This window comes from Morone saxatilis, unplaced genomic scaffold, assembly GCF_004916995.1.
Source record: "Morone saxatilis isolate NCDOM2014 unplaced genomic scaffold, NCSU_SB_2.0 Contig0, whole genome shotgun sequence".
Lineage (NCBI taxonomy): Eukaryota > Metazoa > Chordata > Actinopteri > Moronidae > Morone > Morone saxatilis.
In genome coordinates, this window is record NW_023339650.1 from 1,443,949 (window position 1) to 1,464,244 (window position 20,296).

General features: G+C 40.9%; 1 protein-coding gene across 1 annotated transcript; it reads left to right on the forward strand.

Annotated features, from left to right (window-relative positions):
• Positions 1-373: 373 nt before the first annotated feature.
• mtpap (mitochondrial poly(A) polymerase) lies at positions 374-11,704 on the forward strand. Its single transcript, XM_035653437.1, has 9 exons — positions 374-561; positions 1,176-1,342; positions 1,458-1,691; positions 1,842-2,066; positions 3,371-3,582; positions 5,110-5,336; positions 7,433-7,525; positions 7,631-7,704; positions 10,305-11,704. The coding sequence occupies exons 1-9, from the start codon at positions 381-383 to the stop codon at positions 10,641-10,643; spliced, it is 1,752 nt and encodes a 583-aa protein (XP_035509330.1). The 5' UTR covers positions 374-380; the 3' UTR covers positions 10,644-11,704.
• The last annotated feature ends 8,592 nt before the right edge of the window (positions 11,705-20,296 follow it).

Here is a 20,296-nt window from a genome sequence, read left to right on the forward strand (position 1 = left end):
TTTTCTCAGATGAAAAACAAATTTCACGCGGCATGATTGCTGAAACACAGGACATCACCTTCCACAGAATCGCTGGGTGTTTTCCTCTGGGAAAATATGTGCTTTGTTGTTTTTTACAAAAGCAACTCTTAGTAGAAATCACAGAATAAATAGATATGCATAGAAATGTAACAATATTAGGGACGTTTTAGTTCGTTAGACATAGAATAAGTTAAAAGAGGACATTCAAATTGAAGATATAGCTCTAACTGTAATAGCTAACAAGGACTCAGTAGAAATATAACACACCATCCATAAATACTGTATATATCGCCTACATTTATATCGCTACAATGCGTCAAGTTTGGTACCTCTGAGTTGCCGTAGACATAGCCCCGCGCATGCGCCTTTCGGTTTACTTGGGAGCAGCAATGGCGTCCCCCTTTGCCGTGTGCAGGTTACATATGAGAGTAAGGGCTGGCCTGGTGAAGAGTCTACACAAGGTCGACACTTCTCTCCGCAGAAATATCGTAACAAACGTTGTTGCCTCGAGTGCCGAAACACCCCAGAAGGACGAAACTGGTTAGTAACGTTTTATAAAGCTGGCAAACAAACCAAGTTAGCCTGCTAAGTAGCCCTGCTACATAGCGTGTCACTCCAAACTTCATTCAGAAATCTGTTTATTTTAGGTAGCCGTAGCTATGATCCAAAATGGGTCATTTATTTAATAGAAAACGGAAAAGTTACGAAATGATTAGGGTATCGGTAATAATTCGGCATTGTATGTGTGACCGGTTAGTCCTAGTTCTGTAAAATCTTCCCTAAATGGAGTTCTTTCATTTCAGATAAAATATAATTTTAATGATCCTAAAATATGCTGCTTTATGAATGATCTGTGTTTCGAATTTAAGACTTGTTTCTGAGAGTGGGTATGGGTATGTGTGTGATTCGAGGCATGCATATATTTGCTCAACAGTGCTACATACTATAAAACTGTCCGTTTTTCTATGCAGTTTGGCGTTGAATTCTTGGGCCACACTTGTAACAAATAAGTCTTCAACCGCTAATGCAAACTTCGTCAGACTATAACACTGCAAACTGCACAGGCATGAACAATGACAGTAAATGAATGTCTTGCTCAAAGAAAAAAAATATTGTTTTTGTAATTGTTAATTTTTCTGCTTTTTTGTTGTCAGATGAAAAGGATGGACGCAAATCTTTCTCTGCTGTCCAGGTAGAGAGACAAGGGCAGGCAGAGAGATCTGTTCTCATGAACTGCCCTCCCAAAATCAATGAGAAAAAGTTCCTCACGTATTTTTCAAGACATGGAGATATTAAGAAATACTTCTTTTATGAAAGAAATGTAAGTTATTGACCAAGCATTAGCATTTTCTAACATATTAAAAGGTGCACATATGACAAACTTCACTGTCATGCTAAGATTCAGTTGGACAATGAAATTGTGTGTTATTCCGCAGGGCTTGTATGCCGTTGTGGAATTTGCCAACCGGGAAAGTGTTGAGTCGTTACTTGAAGCGGCGACCATCCCCAGCGTCTCCAATGAGTTCCCGCTGCCTTTTAAATCGAGACTGTTGTCACTGTGCCACTACGGCTCAGAGGCCTCACCAAACCAGCAGTCAGGCCAACAGTGCCAACCACAAACCACCATTCCCATCAACCAGCTCATAGACAGACTGTCCAGGAAGGAAAGTGTAAGTTGTTGGGTTATTACACCATGATTTAGCGTTTTAGGCTAAAGGACTAATCCAGTGGCTGCAAATGCATATGTTCAAGTCTAAAACAGATATATGCATCAAGGAGTGTGTTATTAACCAAGACCTGTCTCCCCTTTCCCCCCTCAGATAGACCAACAGGTAACCTCCCTGATGGAAACCTATCAGCTAACAGATGATAACATCCGTTTGCGTTTCCTAGTCTGCTCTCTGCTACGGGACATTGCTGCTGCCTATTTCCCAGAATGCACCATAAAGCTTTTTGGCTCATCAGTAAACGGCTTTGGAAAGCTGGGCTGTGACCTGGACATGTTTCTGGACTTGGATAACATCAGTGGGAGAAGAACAGAGAAGGTAAAAATGGGAGTTTGGGGTCGTCCTTTAGTAGGCTTTTTTAGACTCAATTAGTTGTAAAAACCAAACCCAGCCAATTACGTTAATATTCTCTGATGTTACCTTTTAAGTTTACAAAATAAAAAAAGTTCACGTGGTAGAGCTGGCACCCCATTTGCCAAGGCTGTGCCCTTGCTGCAGTGGCCAGGGGTTGAACTCCGACCTTTGGCCCTTTGCTGCGTGTAATGCCCTCCCTCTCCCATTTCCTGTCATTCTTCAGCTGTCACTATCATTTTAAGGCAAAAAGTTTGCTGCCAGTTGAGTTTTGCGAGTTCTGCTGAATGAAACTTAAGACAGCTGTGAACGGCAAAAATCCTGCACTCACATTTGGCTGCTGCATCAAAGCTTTCTTTGAAAATTCTTTGAAGTGTTTACTTTGAAATTTGGCGAAAACCATCTTGGTAAAGGATTGGCATAAATTCAGTTACTGTTCCCTGGAATCAGTTTTATTCGATCAGTGGAGCTATGTGTCTTGAAAGTGTCAAAATCATTTGGAATTGCGTAGGTAAAATCCAGTATTTATGAAGATCCTGCTTTTGAAAAAAGGAAACCATTGTCAGACTCATCTCATAGTTCATAGCTTCCCCCCCTCTTGTTATGAAGTTCATTGGTTTCATAACCTTTTGCTGAGAAGGAATAGGTGCAATAATGTTAAATCCTATTTAATATTTGTATGCAGTATTAACATGAATATATAGATTTAATTATAGATTTGTGTCAACATCTATAAATCCTCATGTGGGGACCCATAAGTGGATGCTGCTGTATAAACAGATAATGAATGACAATGTAGTTAAACAGTGTGCTAATAGTATAAAATATCATGGGAAGAGTTATAATTACTGACAAATACTGTCTCATAAATTATTTAATAAAGCTTGTATACGTCTTATAAATGCAAAATAGAGCAGTTCACGCGAAGCATTACCGCAGTAATACAGTCTGAATAAAAATACATATAACGATCACCGTTGATTATGATAAGATTCTCTAACTCCATCTAATAATAAATAATAAAAATATTGGATTTTATTTCTTACAGTTGAGTATTTGTCATTTCATGCAGAGTATTCACTGTCTCCTTGCAAGACGTTAAAGCTCAAATTTCGTCCAATGGTCAGGTCAACTTGGTCAATTTTCCAGCTTTACAATGGCAGGCAAATTGTAAAACTCTATATAAATGCAGCCATGCACCATTTATTGAATTAATCTGCAACTAATTTGATAATTGATTCATTAAATGTGTCTCAACTGTCTGTGTGCAGCAAAAATCGGGTATGTTCCTGGAGTACCGGCTGAAGAGTGTCAGCACGGAGCGCGCCGTCACTCAGCGCATCCTGTCCTTCCTCGGAGAGTGTGTGGACCAGTTTGGGCCTGGGTGTGATGGGGTGCAGAAGATTCTCAACGCACAATGTCCCCTGGTCCGTTTCTTCCACCAGCCCTCTGGCTTTCAGTGTGACCTCACAGCCAACAACAGGTATTCACTCTCTGCACATACCATGACCATGGCCTACTTCCCATAAACGGTGTGAACTAGTATTTGTCATGGCTCTGGTTTTGCAGCGCATGTTAAAGAAGGGTCAGATTCATACAGTTGAAATGTCACTTCACAGAAACTGCTAGTTTGATGTCGTGCTGTACTGTTTGGCCACACTGGCGTTGCAAAAGCCCCCAACTGAAACCAGACTCTGGCAGGAAGTGCTGTGATGGTTCAGTTGCATGTTTGCCACAGTGAAACTCAACAGGAGGGCCAAAGAGGGGGTTTGTTTGTGTTTCAATTCTCCCCTTCTTCCCTAATGGTCTTATGGTCTCTGCTGATTGTGTAACACAAACATGTACACACCTGCTAACGTACAGAAAACCGCACTGCAGTTTCTAAGGAAATGGAGTTAAACCACCCTCTGTGGGTGGATGTGAGGGGGACTTTTTTTTTTTTTAAATCTTGCTCTGAGATCTTTGAAGCACAGCATTTTTCCTCTCTGAGGGGTATGTGTGTATGTGAAAAGCAAAAACAGCTGAGAATAAGTGAGACAGTCACTGACAAGCTGAAGGCTGCTCTCTGGTGGTGGTTTTTCTAATGTTAGTTTCACTGACCCTTCACATTCAATGTGATACAGTATTGGTCATATGGATGTTTTTAAAGTATGTTAATATTTATATATTCATAGGTCTTTTTATTAAGACTTATTGCAGGCCTACAATGGTGCTATAGATAAAGAACAAACAAATCAGTGAACCAGCCATTTGAAAGAGTGCACTACCCACTAAAACAAGATAGATCTAACTTTTCATTAAGCCCACATGGGGACACTGTGCCCAAATATCCAAGAGAACATTGCTTTTTTTTTCCATCAATATAATGTTGAATAAGCTTAAATCACTTCAACATAGTTACTGACAACAACATGATGTCAAAAACTATACAAAGAGTAGGATATCATTTTACTTTCTGCAATTAACTGCCTTTTTTCCTATTTTATATTTGTATTAAGATGGTGGTGGGTGGCAGCCTATTTGGCTGTTCTACAGCACTGAATTTTTATCCAGTCATTCATTTAAAGTCATTCTAGATAATAGAGCAAACTAAAAATTGGGCTTGCACAATTGATCGCAATATTATCGAAATTGCAATATGGCCAAGTGCAATATCCAAATAGCAGAATCTGCAATTTGTTTGATAAATGTAAAATGTGTGACAAAACGGCATTAGCGTGCAGTGTTCTCCAGATGTAAGAAAACATGTTTGGTACAGACCCTAACAAATATACATTTTTCAGTGAAAATTAAAATTGTTTTATTGTAAAATTATGAATAATATCTGTCAAAATAATAATTTTACCATATTGTGCAGCCCTACTAAAAATGCAGAAATTATGAGATGTTTTAATTCTCAACCAGTGAAGTGTCTCCACATTCCAAACCTGAAATGAAGAGCCACAACGAAGCCCCATCAAAAGTTGCAGCATGGTGGAAGACCAGTATTAACCCTGTATGTTCTCCACAGGGTGGCGATAAAGAGCACAGAACTGCTCTATCTGTATGGAGAGCTGGACCCACGGGTGCGTCACCTGGTATTCACCGTGCGCTGTTGGGCCCGAGTTCATTGCATCACCAGCAGCATCTCCGGGGCCTGGATCACCAACTTCTCCCTCACCGTCATGGTGCTATTCTTCCTGCAGAGGAGGAATCCTCCCATTATCCCCTGCCTGGACCACCTAAAGGACCTTGCAGGTACCACCCAGCACGACATGTCACTCACCCTAGAGTGTAATTTTCTGTGATCAACCTTTTTGTTGCTCTTTTTTATCCTTAAAAAGACAATGACGATGTTACAATGTCTCAATTTGCCTTAGTCCTTCCCCAATAACCAAAAATAAAAACTGGAATCAGGGGCGGCAGGCTTTTAAAGGTGGAGTTATGATAGTAGAGGGCAATCACCAAAAAATGCAATTTTTACAGAAATCTCCAAATGTCAAATGTTTTTGATACCAAATCAAAGCATGAATTTTTTTTGTGGTGTTCCTCAAGGTCTTGGTGTCTTAATGTGATATGTTGAAGGGAATCTTCAAGTGTAACAAATGGTACCAGCCCAAAAGTTGCTGCAACAAGGTATAAAACATAAGTGAGCATAGAAATGACCTTCATATACTTCAACCATAATGTTTTAAGTCTGTAAACAGCCCCTAAGAACACTCAATATTTGAAAAAGTGCCTAAACAAAACTTAATGTTAATTACACTGTAACACTTGACATACAGCGCTGAGCTGCCTCTCAAATACATCTTCAGATTCCCAGCTGTCAGGTACCACTTCTATGCTGCCTTTACTGTTGACCTGCTACCTCCCACTAAAGATCTCCTGCACTAAAAAACAAAACAAAAGTTGTTTTATTGTAGGGGTTAAAGTGAAATTAGTTCTCTGGTAATATTGGATTTTTTAATATGATGTTTTTTGCATCAATATGATAAAGTACCCTGATTTGCCAAGTAATTTATTCACTGGTTAAGTTAAAAATGGATGAATGGTTATTGTATCCATAAAACTATTTGTTTTCAATTCATTTTCTTGAATAATTTAATAGTATTGTATTGATCAATAATGTGATATACAATTAGGAGATTTTATCACAAACATAAAGAATAATAATGTTATTAAAATAAACACATTACACAACAAACTGCAATGTTATGCATGCATGTAATCTGCAATAGACCTCTCAGCTTATCAGGTATAGATTTGACATTAACAGTGTTGTTTTGCACCATGCATTCAACTTACTGAGGTTTCCATAGAAAGTATGTCAACCACTGAGTAGAGTGAGGTTAGCATGGGGTTTTCCATGGTACCGTTCTTTCTGCTCTCCTATCCTGTTGTTGCCATCCCGACATGCATGCTGATTGTACAGAACTTTCTCAACGCTTCTTTTACCTGTCCATAACTTTATAAACTTAACTGTGGCCAACAGAAGCATTTCAATGTCAGGTATGACCCAGCTGCCTTGGTGCCAACCTAAAGTACCAAGCATGTCCATCAACCGGAGTGTCTATACATGTTTTATTTTATTCCTATAAATGCACATTGAAGCTCTGTAGATGACTTAAGAGCAAACCATCCCTCTTTTACTCTTATCACTTTGCATACATAATAATAAATGCGTGATAATGTGAACCACCAGCGCACCAGTCTGCCTGCGAGTCCCCTGCAGCTCCGCCATCTCTGTCTACTCCTTCTCTCTGTCACCTTGGCCGCCTGATAATTGCCTTCCAAAAGCAATCTACCCCTCCCTCCCCTCCACCCCCCCTTCCACCGTCTCGCTTCTTCCGGTCCCGTTAGCAACAAGAGTCATCACACGGAGTGCTTACAGGACAATAAAAAGGCCATCAGGTCTGGGAAAAGGTCGATGGACCGTGCCCCTCGTCGGATGAACATAAACACACACACACACAACACACACCACTCACACAACCACATTCCATCACACAGCTACAGGCAGCTATGTTTAAACCGGGTGGTGAACACAGAAACACACACAACACACACACACCACCAGCAGCAGCCTCGTCGAAGTGAAGGAGACTGGTAACAAGGGCACTGCTGGAGAAGTAAACCAGCCAAGCAAGGACGTGATCCATGCTCTATATTTCCTTTGACCACCTTCATACACACACACGCACACGTGTACATGCACCTGCTCTCTCTCCTTCCCCGTGTCTTTCTGTTTCCTCTCCATGAATGCACAGACGCAATCTGTCTGTGTCTTGTTTATGGCCATCATACGTCTGTTAAGGCAGTCGTTTACCTTGTATCCCCTGCTCTCGTCCTACAAGGTCCCACGGACAAGAGCGTGATTGAGGGGAACGACTGCACGTTTGTCAGCGACCTGAGCAAGATCCAGCTGCAGAGAAACACAGAAACACTGGGTGAGCACAAGAGCGTAGAATCAATGGCTGTAGGGCCACAATTCATTTTGATTAATACCGATGTATCTGTTAGTGGCTAACTCGACTTTTCTCACTTTGTCTCAGACCAACTTCTGCATGAATTCTTTGAATTCTACAGCACCTTTGCATTCAGCAAGATGTCCATAAATATCAGAAAGGTATGTATGATTATTATCCATAAAGTCCCATGCAACCAAAGAATAAGCCCAATGATGACAGTTCACATTAATCTTAAAGCTAAATTGTAATCACAATGAAAAATGTAAAAACAATGTGGCAATGTGAAAGGTGGTGTTGATAGTGATGAGCCTTTAGAAAATTATCACCTGAATCTGCTCCCCTCAGCTTTACAGAGCTTTATATTGAGTTTTACTTAACCGTTTTGGTTCACTCTCACTGCTCTGATTGTGTTGTTTTCAAAGAAAACTCTCTAAAACCCACTGTATACTACCTGCACAGCAGTAAACAGCAGACAGACACAGTTAGCGACTAGCTGGTGAACATAGTGGAGCATTTCCCTCAGGATTCATCAGATGACCGGACACATGATTGCCAATGAATGCTAATGTTTCTCCGTAACTGCTGCATGTGTAAATAACTGTTTGTTAATATTGCCATATTAACTTAAAAGGTGGCCAAAACAATTTTGGAGTTATTTCAGGTTTACGCGCAAGTTGAACTAGATGCCCACATTTAACCCTTCAGGCAAATATCAAAAAGCAGTTTGGCTCTTACCGTAATTGTCCTTTTGTGTCTGAATAAAGCCATTAGGACCTACCTACCTACCTACCTACCTATGTATGATGAAGAAATCACTTCAGCAGATAAATGAGTGGTGGCTTTCTCGTGGACATTGCAGTGGGGCACCAGCTGCTGCTGTTGTCTGAAACTGTGATCTCATTCTCACAATAAAGCTGGACCAATAAATCAGGCGGGCCAATATGGGCTGATATTAGCTTGTCGCAGACATGTCGAACATTATGTAATAAGAAATGTCAGTACAGAAATGTTTGATGTATTTTTTGTTTATTTGTGTTTTATTGTTCTTGTTGAGACTGTTATGAATGCAATTTTTTAATGTCCATCCACACTGGCAAAAAGTACAAAGGATATGATGGAAAGTCTGTATTGGTTGCATGTCTGTTTCATTTTGTTCAGTTGTTACAGCGCGATCAATACACATTTTCCCCAGAGACATTTAAAAGCGAGACTGAAATATTCAACTGTATACAAGTCATGTTAACTTTATTTATTCAATAATTTTTTAAGACCTGTCAAAATCTAATATTTAAGACATTTTAATACTCTCTAAATAGAACTGTTCGCATGTTTCACAGCCACCGTACTTTCTCTTTTGCGCGTGGAAGGGGAGGGTGACGTGAGCGAGTTGCAATGTGCAACTACACCACTTGACACCACTAAATCCTACACACAGGACCTTTTCAAAATAATATATTTAAGGAGAAAACATTTAACAAATGCCTCAAAAATCCAGCAAACCCTTAGGCCAGCCTGCTACTGGAATGGCTTTTCTTCTGGCTTGAAAATCAAACCGTTGCATCTCTGAGAAACCAGGGCAAGAGCTACAGCACTAAAAGAAAATCCAGTTCAGCCTCCTTTCAACTTTTCTTCCCAGCCTCAGAGCTGAGCTCCAGCAGAGAAATCTGTTGGTAATAAAGGCAGTGTTTGGTGGATGGCGTCTTCCCACACACACAGATGACAGCTGTCCCTGTCATATGTGATTGATGCCGGCCCCACGGGGCCCGGCGCCCTTGAGCTGGGATCCCAATTAGGAGCTCCATCAGGCTTAGTGTAAACAAACGCATATTTATTCTATTTAGAACCATATTCAGCCCGTTGTTGCCTGTTTGTGCCTGGTTAATACTTTCCAGTGGCAAAGTGTGCCTCTCTAGCTGTACAGTATAGTAATAAAGTAAAGTAAATTTGTAGCATTAAATAATATCTTGTTTATCACCTATTACTTTTGCCCCTAGAAATTTAGTTGATAAATACGGTGCTCATACTTTGGTGGCACATTATGAGATGCAGGACTTTAGTGCTGGGAGTTTAATTAATTGATGCCTCAGGACCCTGCCGCCTAATATATGAGACTACTATCAAGTTTGACACTGCCTGCACGTAGACTGTGGCCATGACCCATGTCTATAGGCTTTCACCAGAGGAGCAACAGCCATAAATCTGCTTTACTGTGCTACAATTCTCCGGTTCGTTCCTCTCCTATGACTGATGGCTTTATGTTGCCATCTCCTGTCCCTCCCGTCCCTTTAGTGTCAGGCTTTAGGCAGAATACGGCATGCAAAGTACCATACAAGGTTCTTGACTTCTCTCTGACCCACAGATTGATGGTTCATTTGATGGCCTTGACTGGTAGACAGAGGTACAGATCATATATGCTTCCGTTGCTAACATGTTCGGTGTGCATAGCAGGTTTTCATATCGCTCTAGCACATTCCTGACATTTTTTTGGTTCCCCTTTCCGAATTATTCTCACTTGTCATGACTAGAGTCAAAATGTCCTCCAGAGCCATGTCCATGTCTCTCTCTCTCCCATCTGCTAGCCTGGGGAGAGGTGTTCCAGTCAGCAATAAATGCCCCAGATACAGTGGAAAAGAGCTAAAAACCATGACCAACAAGATAGATGGACCAAAACATACTGTACAGGACCGCCTTAATGGCTGCTGCTGCTGCTCAAGAATGTATTTTCATCTGCCAGCATTGTCCCCTTCCCTCTCTCCAGGGCAAAGAGCAGAACAAGCCGGCGAAAACCCATCTGCACATCCAGAACCCGTTCGACAGCTCTCTGAACATCAGCAAGAACGTCAACGCCGCACAGCTAGAACGCTTTGTGGCTTTGTGTCAGGAGAGCACCTGGTTGCTCCAGCAGACTAAAACCAACACATCTAGAAGTGGTAAAGGAGGCAGCGCTTCGACACCTTGGGGACTCGCTACCCTGCTCCAGCCCACCAAGGTTGCAGAGATCAAAAGTCACAAGAAAAGGAGAGCGGGGCTCGCCAGTGAGAGATTAAAGGGCTTGATAGAATCCTTGAAGAATGGCAGTCAGCTAAAGAAAAGCTAGGCTCTTGGGAGATCTCAGAATTCAGCTCCACTCTCTTACAATTGCTTTAACACATTCATTGGTGGACACCTGCTGGTGCTATTGTCTGATGCCTCACTGAGGAGGTGAGGGGCAGCTTCTGCACTGGACTGTTCCAAACATGGACACTGGAGGGTGTTACTGAGGCCTGTATGTGAATATGTTTGGGACCTAGAATAAGGGACTGATGACTGCGTTCGTTTCTGTAGATTACTCTGTTGTAATTAAAGCCAGTACAGTGGAAACTGATGCAAGTCCAGTTCCTCATGTTGAAGCTTGTTCAACAGATTCAATTGACTCAAAATCTGTTGTACATGGATATTATAATTTACACAGATAAGCAACATCATCTGTTTACAACTCAAACACAATCACTATGGATATTGTTTTTGTACTGTTGTTCCAATAATAATCAATAATAATCGAGATTGTATTGCAAACTGTGTTTGGTTATTATGGAACTTCAAAACTGACAAAAGGTAGTAAAAGGGTATCGGACACATCAAAATTATAACTGACATCATTACTATTAGTTAAATAGTAAAAAGGAGTCTAGGAATACGGTAAAAGAAACATTTTTTATTGTTTTGATTTCCTTTAACCTTACCTCCAATAAGTTGAATTAAAAACTTATATATTTCAGTCCTCTTTTGTGTATCTGACTAGCTCATTGTGTTTTAACATGAGGGAGACAGAAAGGGCAGGGAAGAGAGATGGTATGACATGCAGCAAAGGGCCTCAGGCAGACTTGAACCCAGGCCACTACGGTATGGACTCAGCCTTGACACATGATGCATGCAACTCGCTCTACCAGGCGAGCTTTCAGAGTGCCCTGAAAATAAATTTCATCTTAAATCTACCTTACCTTCATCTAAGTGAAGGTAATGACGTATACTACTGTAGCTCTGCTGTACAAACACACTACGCTCATCTCCATAACACCGTCTTACCTGTGGTAAATGAGTATGTTTCAGTCAGCCAACAACCAAGATGCGCAGTGCTAATACTATCAATTTCCATGTAATAAAATTGTTTTAGGTTAAGTCCATGTCTCTTTTCCTCATCACAACAAACTTATCAAAAGCTAGCTACTTTATTATTGTTAGCTTGCTGGCTAAAATGCTTCAGCTAGTTACTGTAACAAGACTTTATACAGTAATGCTACAGTAGTATGCATTATGGGTGAATAATATAACCTGCACTGGCTGTTATAGTTTAATGATTTAGTTAGTTAGTTTAGTAGTAGCTAGGCTTGTTCTCAGTGTGTTTTGTTTTTTTCAGTGCTACCTTTTTCAGGTAAGAAAAAGTCCTTCATTGCTGTAGTCTGATACATTTGTGTTTCTTGGGTAAATTATTGTATGGAGTAAAATTATTATTATTATTATTATTATTATTAACTTAGACTCAGCCCATGGGAAACTAAGTAGTTAAAAAATCAAATGAGTTGGTGAGAGATAGAAGGGTAAATAAAGTTTTTCGGTAAATTATTTAATCAACTTATTGGTGGTAAGAGAAAATCTTTAAAGTTTGTTAAAAGTTATCTTTATCTGTTTTTTTAACTAAGTATTTGGAGGTTGAAGGAAAAATATTTTTATATGCTATACAATTAAAAGCTGCAGTAGGTAATTTTTATAGAAATAACTTTTTGTTATATTTGCTAAAACTTATCACTATATCCTGACAGTAAAAAATCTGCTTCTTCTGGCTCGTCCTAATGGCATTTGCAAGAATCCACAGGGCCTAAAGGAAAACAACCAATCAGTCTGTTGACTTTCATTCCCACAATTGATATTTGACGACCTGGGAATAAGACTCAACAATCAACTATATCCTAACCACCAACCCAAATCTTTCTGGGCTCTGATTGGTTGTTTTCATTCAGGCCCGGTGGATTCATGCAAATCCCATGAGGACCATTAGGAGGAGCCAGAGGAACCCAATCTTTTTTCACAGAATATCTGCCACATCTACTGTCAGAATATAGTGAAAGTTTCAGAAAATTTGACAAAAAGATATTTTATAAAAATCACCTTCCTGCAGCTTTAATAGTATTGTGCATGTATGTATTTTTGACTCCTCTGACAACCTGCCTTTTGTTTCTTTCTGGACTATAGGCTATCACTTTTAAAGCAATTGGTAAAAAGAAGAAGAATGCTCAAAAAACAGGATGTTCTCAAATGTTACATCTGGATGAAAGTTTTTAGCAGCAAATGATCTAAAGCAGTGACATAATGGCGCTAGCATGTGTTACATTTATTTAGAAGTAGACAGCCCATCAACTTGGTAACCCAGTTCATTGGAACCAAAGTCAGCCAGCCTTGTGGTGAAGTCTGTAGAATGAATTGACCTCTTTGAAAACCCACTAGTTGATATGTCATGTTAAATATGTGAAAAGAGACATGTCACTTTAACTCTTCCTATTCAGTTTCCAGCTTATAATGCCTATATCCACTAATCTGCTTGAAATGTGGTCCAGACTGAAGTTGGTAAGAAGTTGAAACACCAGGTCAATCACATTTAATGTGTTTTTTTTTCCAAAGTTACATAAGCTGAGTTAATGTATGTGTGTTTGAGATAGAGGAAAGAGAAAAGACCTTCGGGTGCATGTGTTAACAGTGCATCTGCAGGTTCACATCCTATGAGTGTGCCTGTGTGTTTGTATATGTGTGCTTCAGGCCCATGGGACAGTGTTTGAGGAGCAGGGAGTGTGCAGCCCACAGCTGTTTTTCCGCTCATTGCCGTGGGAGGTCAGGAGGGTGAGAGGATAGGCTTTTAACTACGTCCCCCTCCCCTCCTACCACCCATCCACCCTTTGCCACGGCACGAATGGGAGGAAAGGAGTAGGGGGGAAGAGAGTTGCCTCACACCCCCCTGGTATTGAACTTTACTCACTGTCCCTGCCTCCCCTCTTCTAGCTTACATTTCTCTTTCAAATTCAGTGTGCCTCTCTTTCTATCTTAGTCATCTTTTTCCTCCCCTCTCAGAGTGGCAGCGTTTTTGAGGTTTGCAGAGTTTGTTTATTTCCATGACTGAGTTTCTGACTGATGGATCTGTTCTGGTGAAGCAACAGAGTGGTTATGAAACATGGTGGTTAGAGAAGCATTGGGTGGGGAAATCAGCACCTCAAGAGAATTTGATGAAATGGGACTGCAGGGTACTGTAGGGTTCATTCTAGGAGTTAAGTGTCAGCACTGTGGATCTTCTGATTTGTATTTGGTGGTTTAGAATGTGCTGTGCTGTTTTCTTTTTTTATTTATAGACCCCTCTTTGATGGCGCACTCTCCATTTATTGAACAGTTTATGGGTTAATTACGTTGATAGATAGAAACTGTGGCCACTTGCCAAGAGGTTGCTACAGGTCAATGTCAAGGTTAATGATATTTTTTTTCTAGCTCATGCCAACCATTGCAGTGTCAAGGTTTTATGTGACCGTCTACAAGTGAAGTCTGCAGAGGGACCAAGGTTGTGTTCGGCTAACCTGCCCAGCAGTAGCCTTCCTCCGGGGTGTTTGCAGGCGGCACACCGTGGGTTCTGATTTATTAGGTAAACTGACGAAAAGTCCAAGATGAATTGGCTTACTCTCAGGAAGTCCAGAGGTTCAGTGGGGCGATGGCCAGAGTTTATGTTGCTGCCTTTTTCTTGGCTCCTAATGCTCCTTCAGAGCCTGAAAGAATGTAAAAAGGTGGCCTGAGGGTTTGAAAAACATGGGAGGGATTTGAGGAAACACGGTGAGGGAGGTAAAGTAGGAAAAACAAGAAATGAAAAAGATCTTGGCATGCATTTGAGGTTTAATGCCCCCTGAAAATGTTTATGTCATGAGCAGCTTATTTCACTGGCCACTGTTAGCATTCTAGAAAAAGGGTTCAGCTCCTGGAGAACATGGCGTTTGATGTGGAGGCCTTATCAGTTGGAGCACTATCAGAAGTTATTTTATCAATCCATCCGATCACCACACCACTCCTTCTACTTACCTCCACCAACTTCACAAAGACCTGAGAGCAGTGTGGAGGACGTAATCTCCAAAAGCACTTCCCCTTGGAGTTCCATGAATTGTCCCCACAACATTGTGAGAGGTCATAACGCTGGTTTCCGTGGTTGAGGGACAGGCGTGCTGGCGCTCCCTGGAGGACCCAACCACTTCCTTACTCCCAGGTTTTTCTCACTCATCAACACCAAGGTTAGCTTTGCATAGAACATGGTGAGAGGGAGCAGGGAACGCTGGAATGCACTTGCTGCACGCAGAGGCCCCTAAGGTTATCGCAGAGTGAATCTCTGGCCTCACAGTTCCTACTGCGTAACTGCAGAGGTGTGTACTGGCTGAAAATTATACATTCTGACCCCAGTCAAAGTGCGGCAGCCTGTATCTACGTGTCTCCATGTCCCTCTACAATGAAAACATGAGGTAAACTATTGGCAACCAACTTGATGATTTAAGCTATGTGTTTACGCTGTATGGGAATGTCCCGGACTTACTGTACCCACAAACACAACCATTGTTTCAGTGTACGATGCATGGCTGCCTAATTGAAGCCTGGCACAGGGTTTCTAGCAACCAAAGCCTCCGAGTGTCAGCGACCGTGGTGGTTTTCACATTCTTTCTCTCACTGGACAGTAGAGAGGCTACTTCCATTCAGCACTGGCCAGATCAGGCCCCCGTTGAGACAGTGGCTGCATGCTGTGACAGACGATGAGCTGTCACATGGGTATACCACTCACAAGCACACATGACTATTGTACCGGGACATGGGTGGGTATCCATAGAAATGCACCCCACTTATACGACAGCGCTCTACCACGCTCTCCTGGGTGCCTTTACTTCCCGACTGGAGAATGCATGTATGATGCCACATATATACATGTGACCAAGTCCCCAGAGATCAGGCTGCTGCCTTTATATCATCACATGAGGCTGAGACACATTTGATGTTTGATGTTTCCTAATAATTTCCAAGTTAGTTTACTAATTAATAAGTTAGTAATTTGGTACTTTATACAGGAAAATGGAAACAAACATCAGAGGATTTTTTTTAGTTAAACTTTAGTCAGCATAAGCAGTTGTTGTTCTCAATTATAATAATAGTAACTGCTCACTCGCTATTGAAAACTTCATATACTTCATCTATATACTTTCCTGTAGACAAATGTCTTATTTTTTTATTTTCATCTCACGTGCTACCGAATAAAATGATGCTGACATTTACTGTAAGTAACAATATTTTGAAAGTTATGATTCAATAGATGAGGGAAAAGAAATCACAGACTTTGAAAACAAAGTTGTAATATTCTGAGTTAAAATAAATAACACACACTATGTTGCATTTGTACTCCACAGATTCTGTTTGGCTTTATCAGTGAGCTTGTGTAGTCTGTTTCAGGATTCTGTAGTGTAATTGCTTTTTGAAGGCAGCTCTTCTTACAGAATAGACTTTTTTCACAGCAGCCATTTTGACACATGAAATAGTAGGGTAAACACAGGTGTTGCCCATTATACTCATCAAGGTTTGTTACATTTGGGTAAAACAGAGTCAAGCTGCTATTGTGCACACACACTGGAAAGGCTCTGCTACACTAAATGGAAAGGAACCTTAATTGGTATAATTGGTGTTTACCCTACTATTGTATGTCAAAATGGCCGCTGTGAAAAATTTATTTTTACTTATTACCTTTGTATCCAAACTGTCTTCACTTGCAAAATCTTCGAAAGCAGGTTTGTGAAAGTTAATTCATATGACCTTAGAATGTAGTGTTGATGTAACCCTCAGTCAGCTTAACAAAGCAGCAGAAACCAGTGTGTAGGATATGGGCCCTGAACTAAGCATCAGGCATGTGTCCACACTATTTGGCCGTCTGTGGGCGGCCCCTAAAGGACAGTATATACAAGGCTATTCCAGGGACAGCAGGACTAGAAAGACGGGTTGAGAGTACAGTGTTGGGGCTGTAGAGATAATAATGTTGGCCCTGTTCTGGGGGGTTGATCACTGACATCCCCCTCTTCCTCCTCATCCTCATGAGCCAGATTTCTCCTCCCTTTTCTATAAGAGCTTAATCTACAGTCTGCACCACAGCTAGAGAGGGCCTTATCAGCTGTGTGAGAGCCTGCATGTCAGCTCCAGCCTTGGCTCCCTTTACTGGACAGACCTGGCTGAGGAGATACACACTCATATGGACACACATATGCACAGCCACAAGGCTAGTTCAAGTTCACACTCGGCTCTGAGAGGACAGTAGATTCAGGAGTTATGAAGGCCGCAGAATAAAAAACGATGTCAGGTTTAGATTTGCTGAATAGTTTATAGTACTGGTCTGTCGGCCGGTCTGCTACTTTAGTCCAGACTGAAATATCTCAATGTTAGCATGATTAAATTAGCATTTGGCATTCACCGTCTATCACGGACGAACTTCAGCCAATCAGATCAACGAACCATAACGTAGTCTTCCCGAAGCCAACAAATATTTATATATTTTACTTGGCTGAAACGAGCATTCAGTACGGATAATGTACTTTCTACAAGTACAAGTATCATCAGAATACTTGCTTAACCCTACAAAAAGAGTACAGCCTGACAGAGCTGTCAGCATGGCTGTAGATGCTTAACTGCATTTACACATAACTGATATAAAGTGACACGTAATTCTTCTCTGTCTGATTCAGCACTTAAATAAGAGTATACTATTCCATAGCTGTCAGTAAAATAAGGCATGTGTGTATGTTAAAATGGGCGGGGTACCCCTTTAACATCTTTTCAGGCCGGACTCTTATGCGTTCCTTTTGCTTCCATCCATTTAGACGTAATAGCATTCATTCCAGGAAATCATAAAGATACAATTCAGAGGCTCTGTTTTTATAATCAGAAACTAGGGGCTCCTATTTTTTTTCTATTATTTTTCCAATCAAAGCCGCAGTATTTCATTCCCCCTCAGTGTAAAAGATTGTTTTCCTTCAGCGGTATTGCTCATGCAATGTAGACTGCGACCTCCACGCGTTTCACTCTACGGAAAACATTTTCCCCCCTCTACGCCTCCATGCACAATTAATTTCAGATGTCACTTGTAGGTGGCTGGTGAATTCCTGAAATACTGTAGTGTTTTTTTTTCTCCGCCTCACTGTATTCCAGTAAGTACAAATTGGAGATCTGTGCATAAGAAAGAGCGACGGAAATGAAACGAGACAGACTGAAAACAAGCCTTGTGCTGCCGGTGCCTTTACAGAGACTTATTCAAAATGCCACGCTCAACTTGAAGCTACATTTGACTTTGTTTTTGTTGCCACCGATCCACAGCCACTGAGACACGGTGGTCAGATGTCCATGCTGCCATGTAAAGGCACACAGCAGTAACTACAGAACGGTTTTCAGGCTGAATGGGTAAACCTTAGTAGATAGAAGTACATGGGATGTAATGCCTTATTTTGGATGTCTTTTTAGACATTATTTTCCAATAAAAAAAAAACATTGTCACACACCTGTTGAAAAACGTAAAGAAATACGGTAATATTTAATAATAATAACAGTATCCACAAACTAAATGTGTTCTTTTAACTTTCTATTTACTATTTGTTAATAATTACCTCAAAATGAATGTAATTGATTATTTTACAATTTAACACATTCAAACAACCGTTAGTTTAAACAGTGGGCTAACGTTTTCACATAACTAGCACTTGGAAATGACTCATTAACACATTATCACATATTCTTTTGTGGTGGAACAACAACATTCATTATTTGCTGGTTAGAACTGGATGTTCAACCTTTTTATCTGTACAATATGAACCTCTACATTCTGCTAAAGTGAAGAAAAGGAGCACAATGGCGTACGTTTCTTGGTCGTAGCTCTAGTCGAGACTAGCTGTAAATGGCTTTTTACTGTGTTCCATTAAATGTTTTGTTTAAGCTGTGTTTTCTTGTTTCTTTGTAACACATTTAACGTACTGATTTCATATACATTTGTATGGCAAACAAATTTGCTATGGTAATACTCAGGTCTTTGTTGCAGTCAATTATTTTGACTTATTTACTGCATTTTGGCTTTGTAAGTCAGCATGAATTAAGGTTTTTTTTCAGAGTCCCTCGAAGGTGGAGATGCTACAAGGGAGGGACGGAAACTAGAACTTAACTTGGTGGGCTCAGTTCAGGACAATATGGATGTGAGGGTGGAAGCCACAAAGACGGCTCTGTGTTTCAGCATGAGCTCCGAGTGGCTCTGCTGGCAGGCACACATAGATCAGTATTGTGTGTAATCCATGGGATCCAGCATTCAGTCACACCCCCACAAAGTCACATGGACTCATCCAGATGTGTTGAGTGTGCATCACCAGAGGGAAATCAGATTTTTACTCGAAAAAGATGCAAAAATAGAGCAGTAGTAGTGTATCTGTTATCACAGCATCACTACGAGTGCCTGTTGTCAAACAGAACAAGGTCTACAACTAATATTTATCTCTGCAGCTAAAATTGGCAATGCAGATCTTGCCTCACCTCTTGCACTCTAAAATGAAAAATCTACACTGAAAGCTTAGATAAATATAGGCCCTGAACCAACTATGGAGGGAGGTATCCATTCTTAGAATCAACCCAAATTCCTAAAACATCTGAAAATACCGCCCAAGCCTGCTTCTGTCAAACATCACAACTCCTCGCCTCAAACAGCTCCTGATGCCTGCCATCGGCACAACAGGATTGAGGTTGGCTGTGCAGGAATGAGAGAAAAGGAACAAACATAAACTCATCCTCAGGAGTATTATCCTATTTTTGTGGCACATTTCTATTTATCTCTCCCTTCGCCTCCACCTCTGATTTCCTCAAGATCAGGGAGAATAGTAGAAAAGGCTGAGATGAAACGCAGTTTACCGCCTCTCCTTTTCCCTCTCGCCCCCTCTCCCACCATCTCCCACCTTCCTCGTTGGCTCCAATTAAACTCGCCCTGGTTCCACTTGCGTAATAAAACCCTAATAAAACCCCCTATCGGCTTCCTGTGCAGGTTCATAGTGTGGTTAATGAAGCCGCTATCAGCTCACAGAGCGGGACAAGGTCTTATTAGAGCCAGTGGAATGTGGTGAGGCCCACTGGATCAGAGGCTCCCAGCTCATTAGAGAGCATCTGTAGCGGCCCACTTACTGTACATGGGAGACTGACTACCTGATTGGGTGATAGACTGGCTGGCTGACTGGCTGACCAGACTGATTGACTTCCTCTCAATGTGCTTTATTTACTTGGGTTTCTCTTTGTGATTTCTAGGTAGGAACGGGCCAAAATAATCTCAGTTAAAAGTCAGAAATCCACAAGGACAGCAAGGTTTCTTTTTTTTAATTAAGCCCCTTTGTGTAGAACCTTAGTAGATTATAGCTTCTTTTAAATCAATCTAATGACAAAGAATTTTGGTTGGGAAAAAAGAGACTATACCGGTGAATTACCTACCTACTAATAACTACCAGTAGGAATCAGTGAAATTACAGATTTCAAACACCACATATACATTAGTTAATAAATCGTATAATAATAACATATTTGACCTTACATATAACCTGCATTTCTTTTTTGATGGTCTCTGAGAACCCAGAAGGTTGTACTCATTTCTTTTTTGAAGGGATTTTCAGATATCTTCAAACCACATCTGGATGAAAAAATAGTCCATAA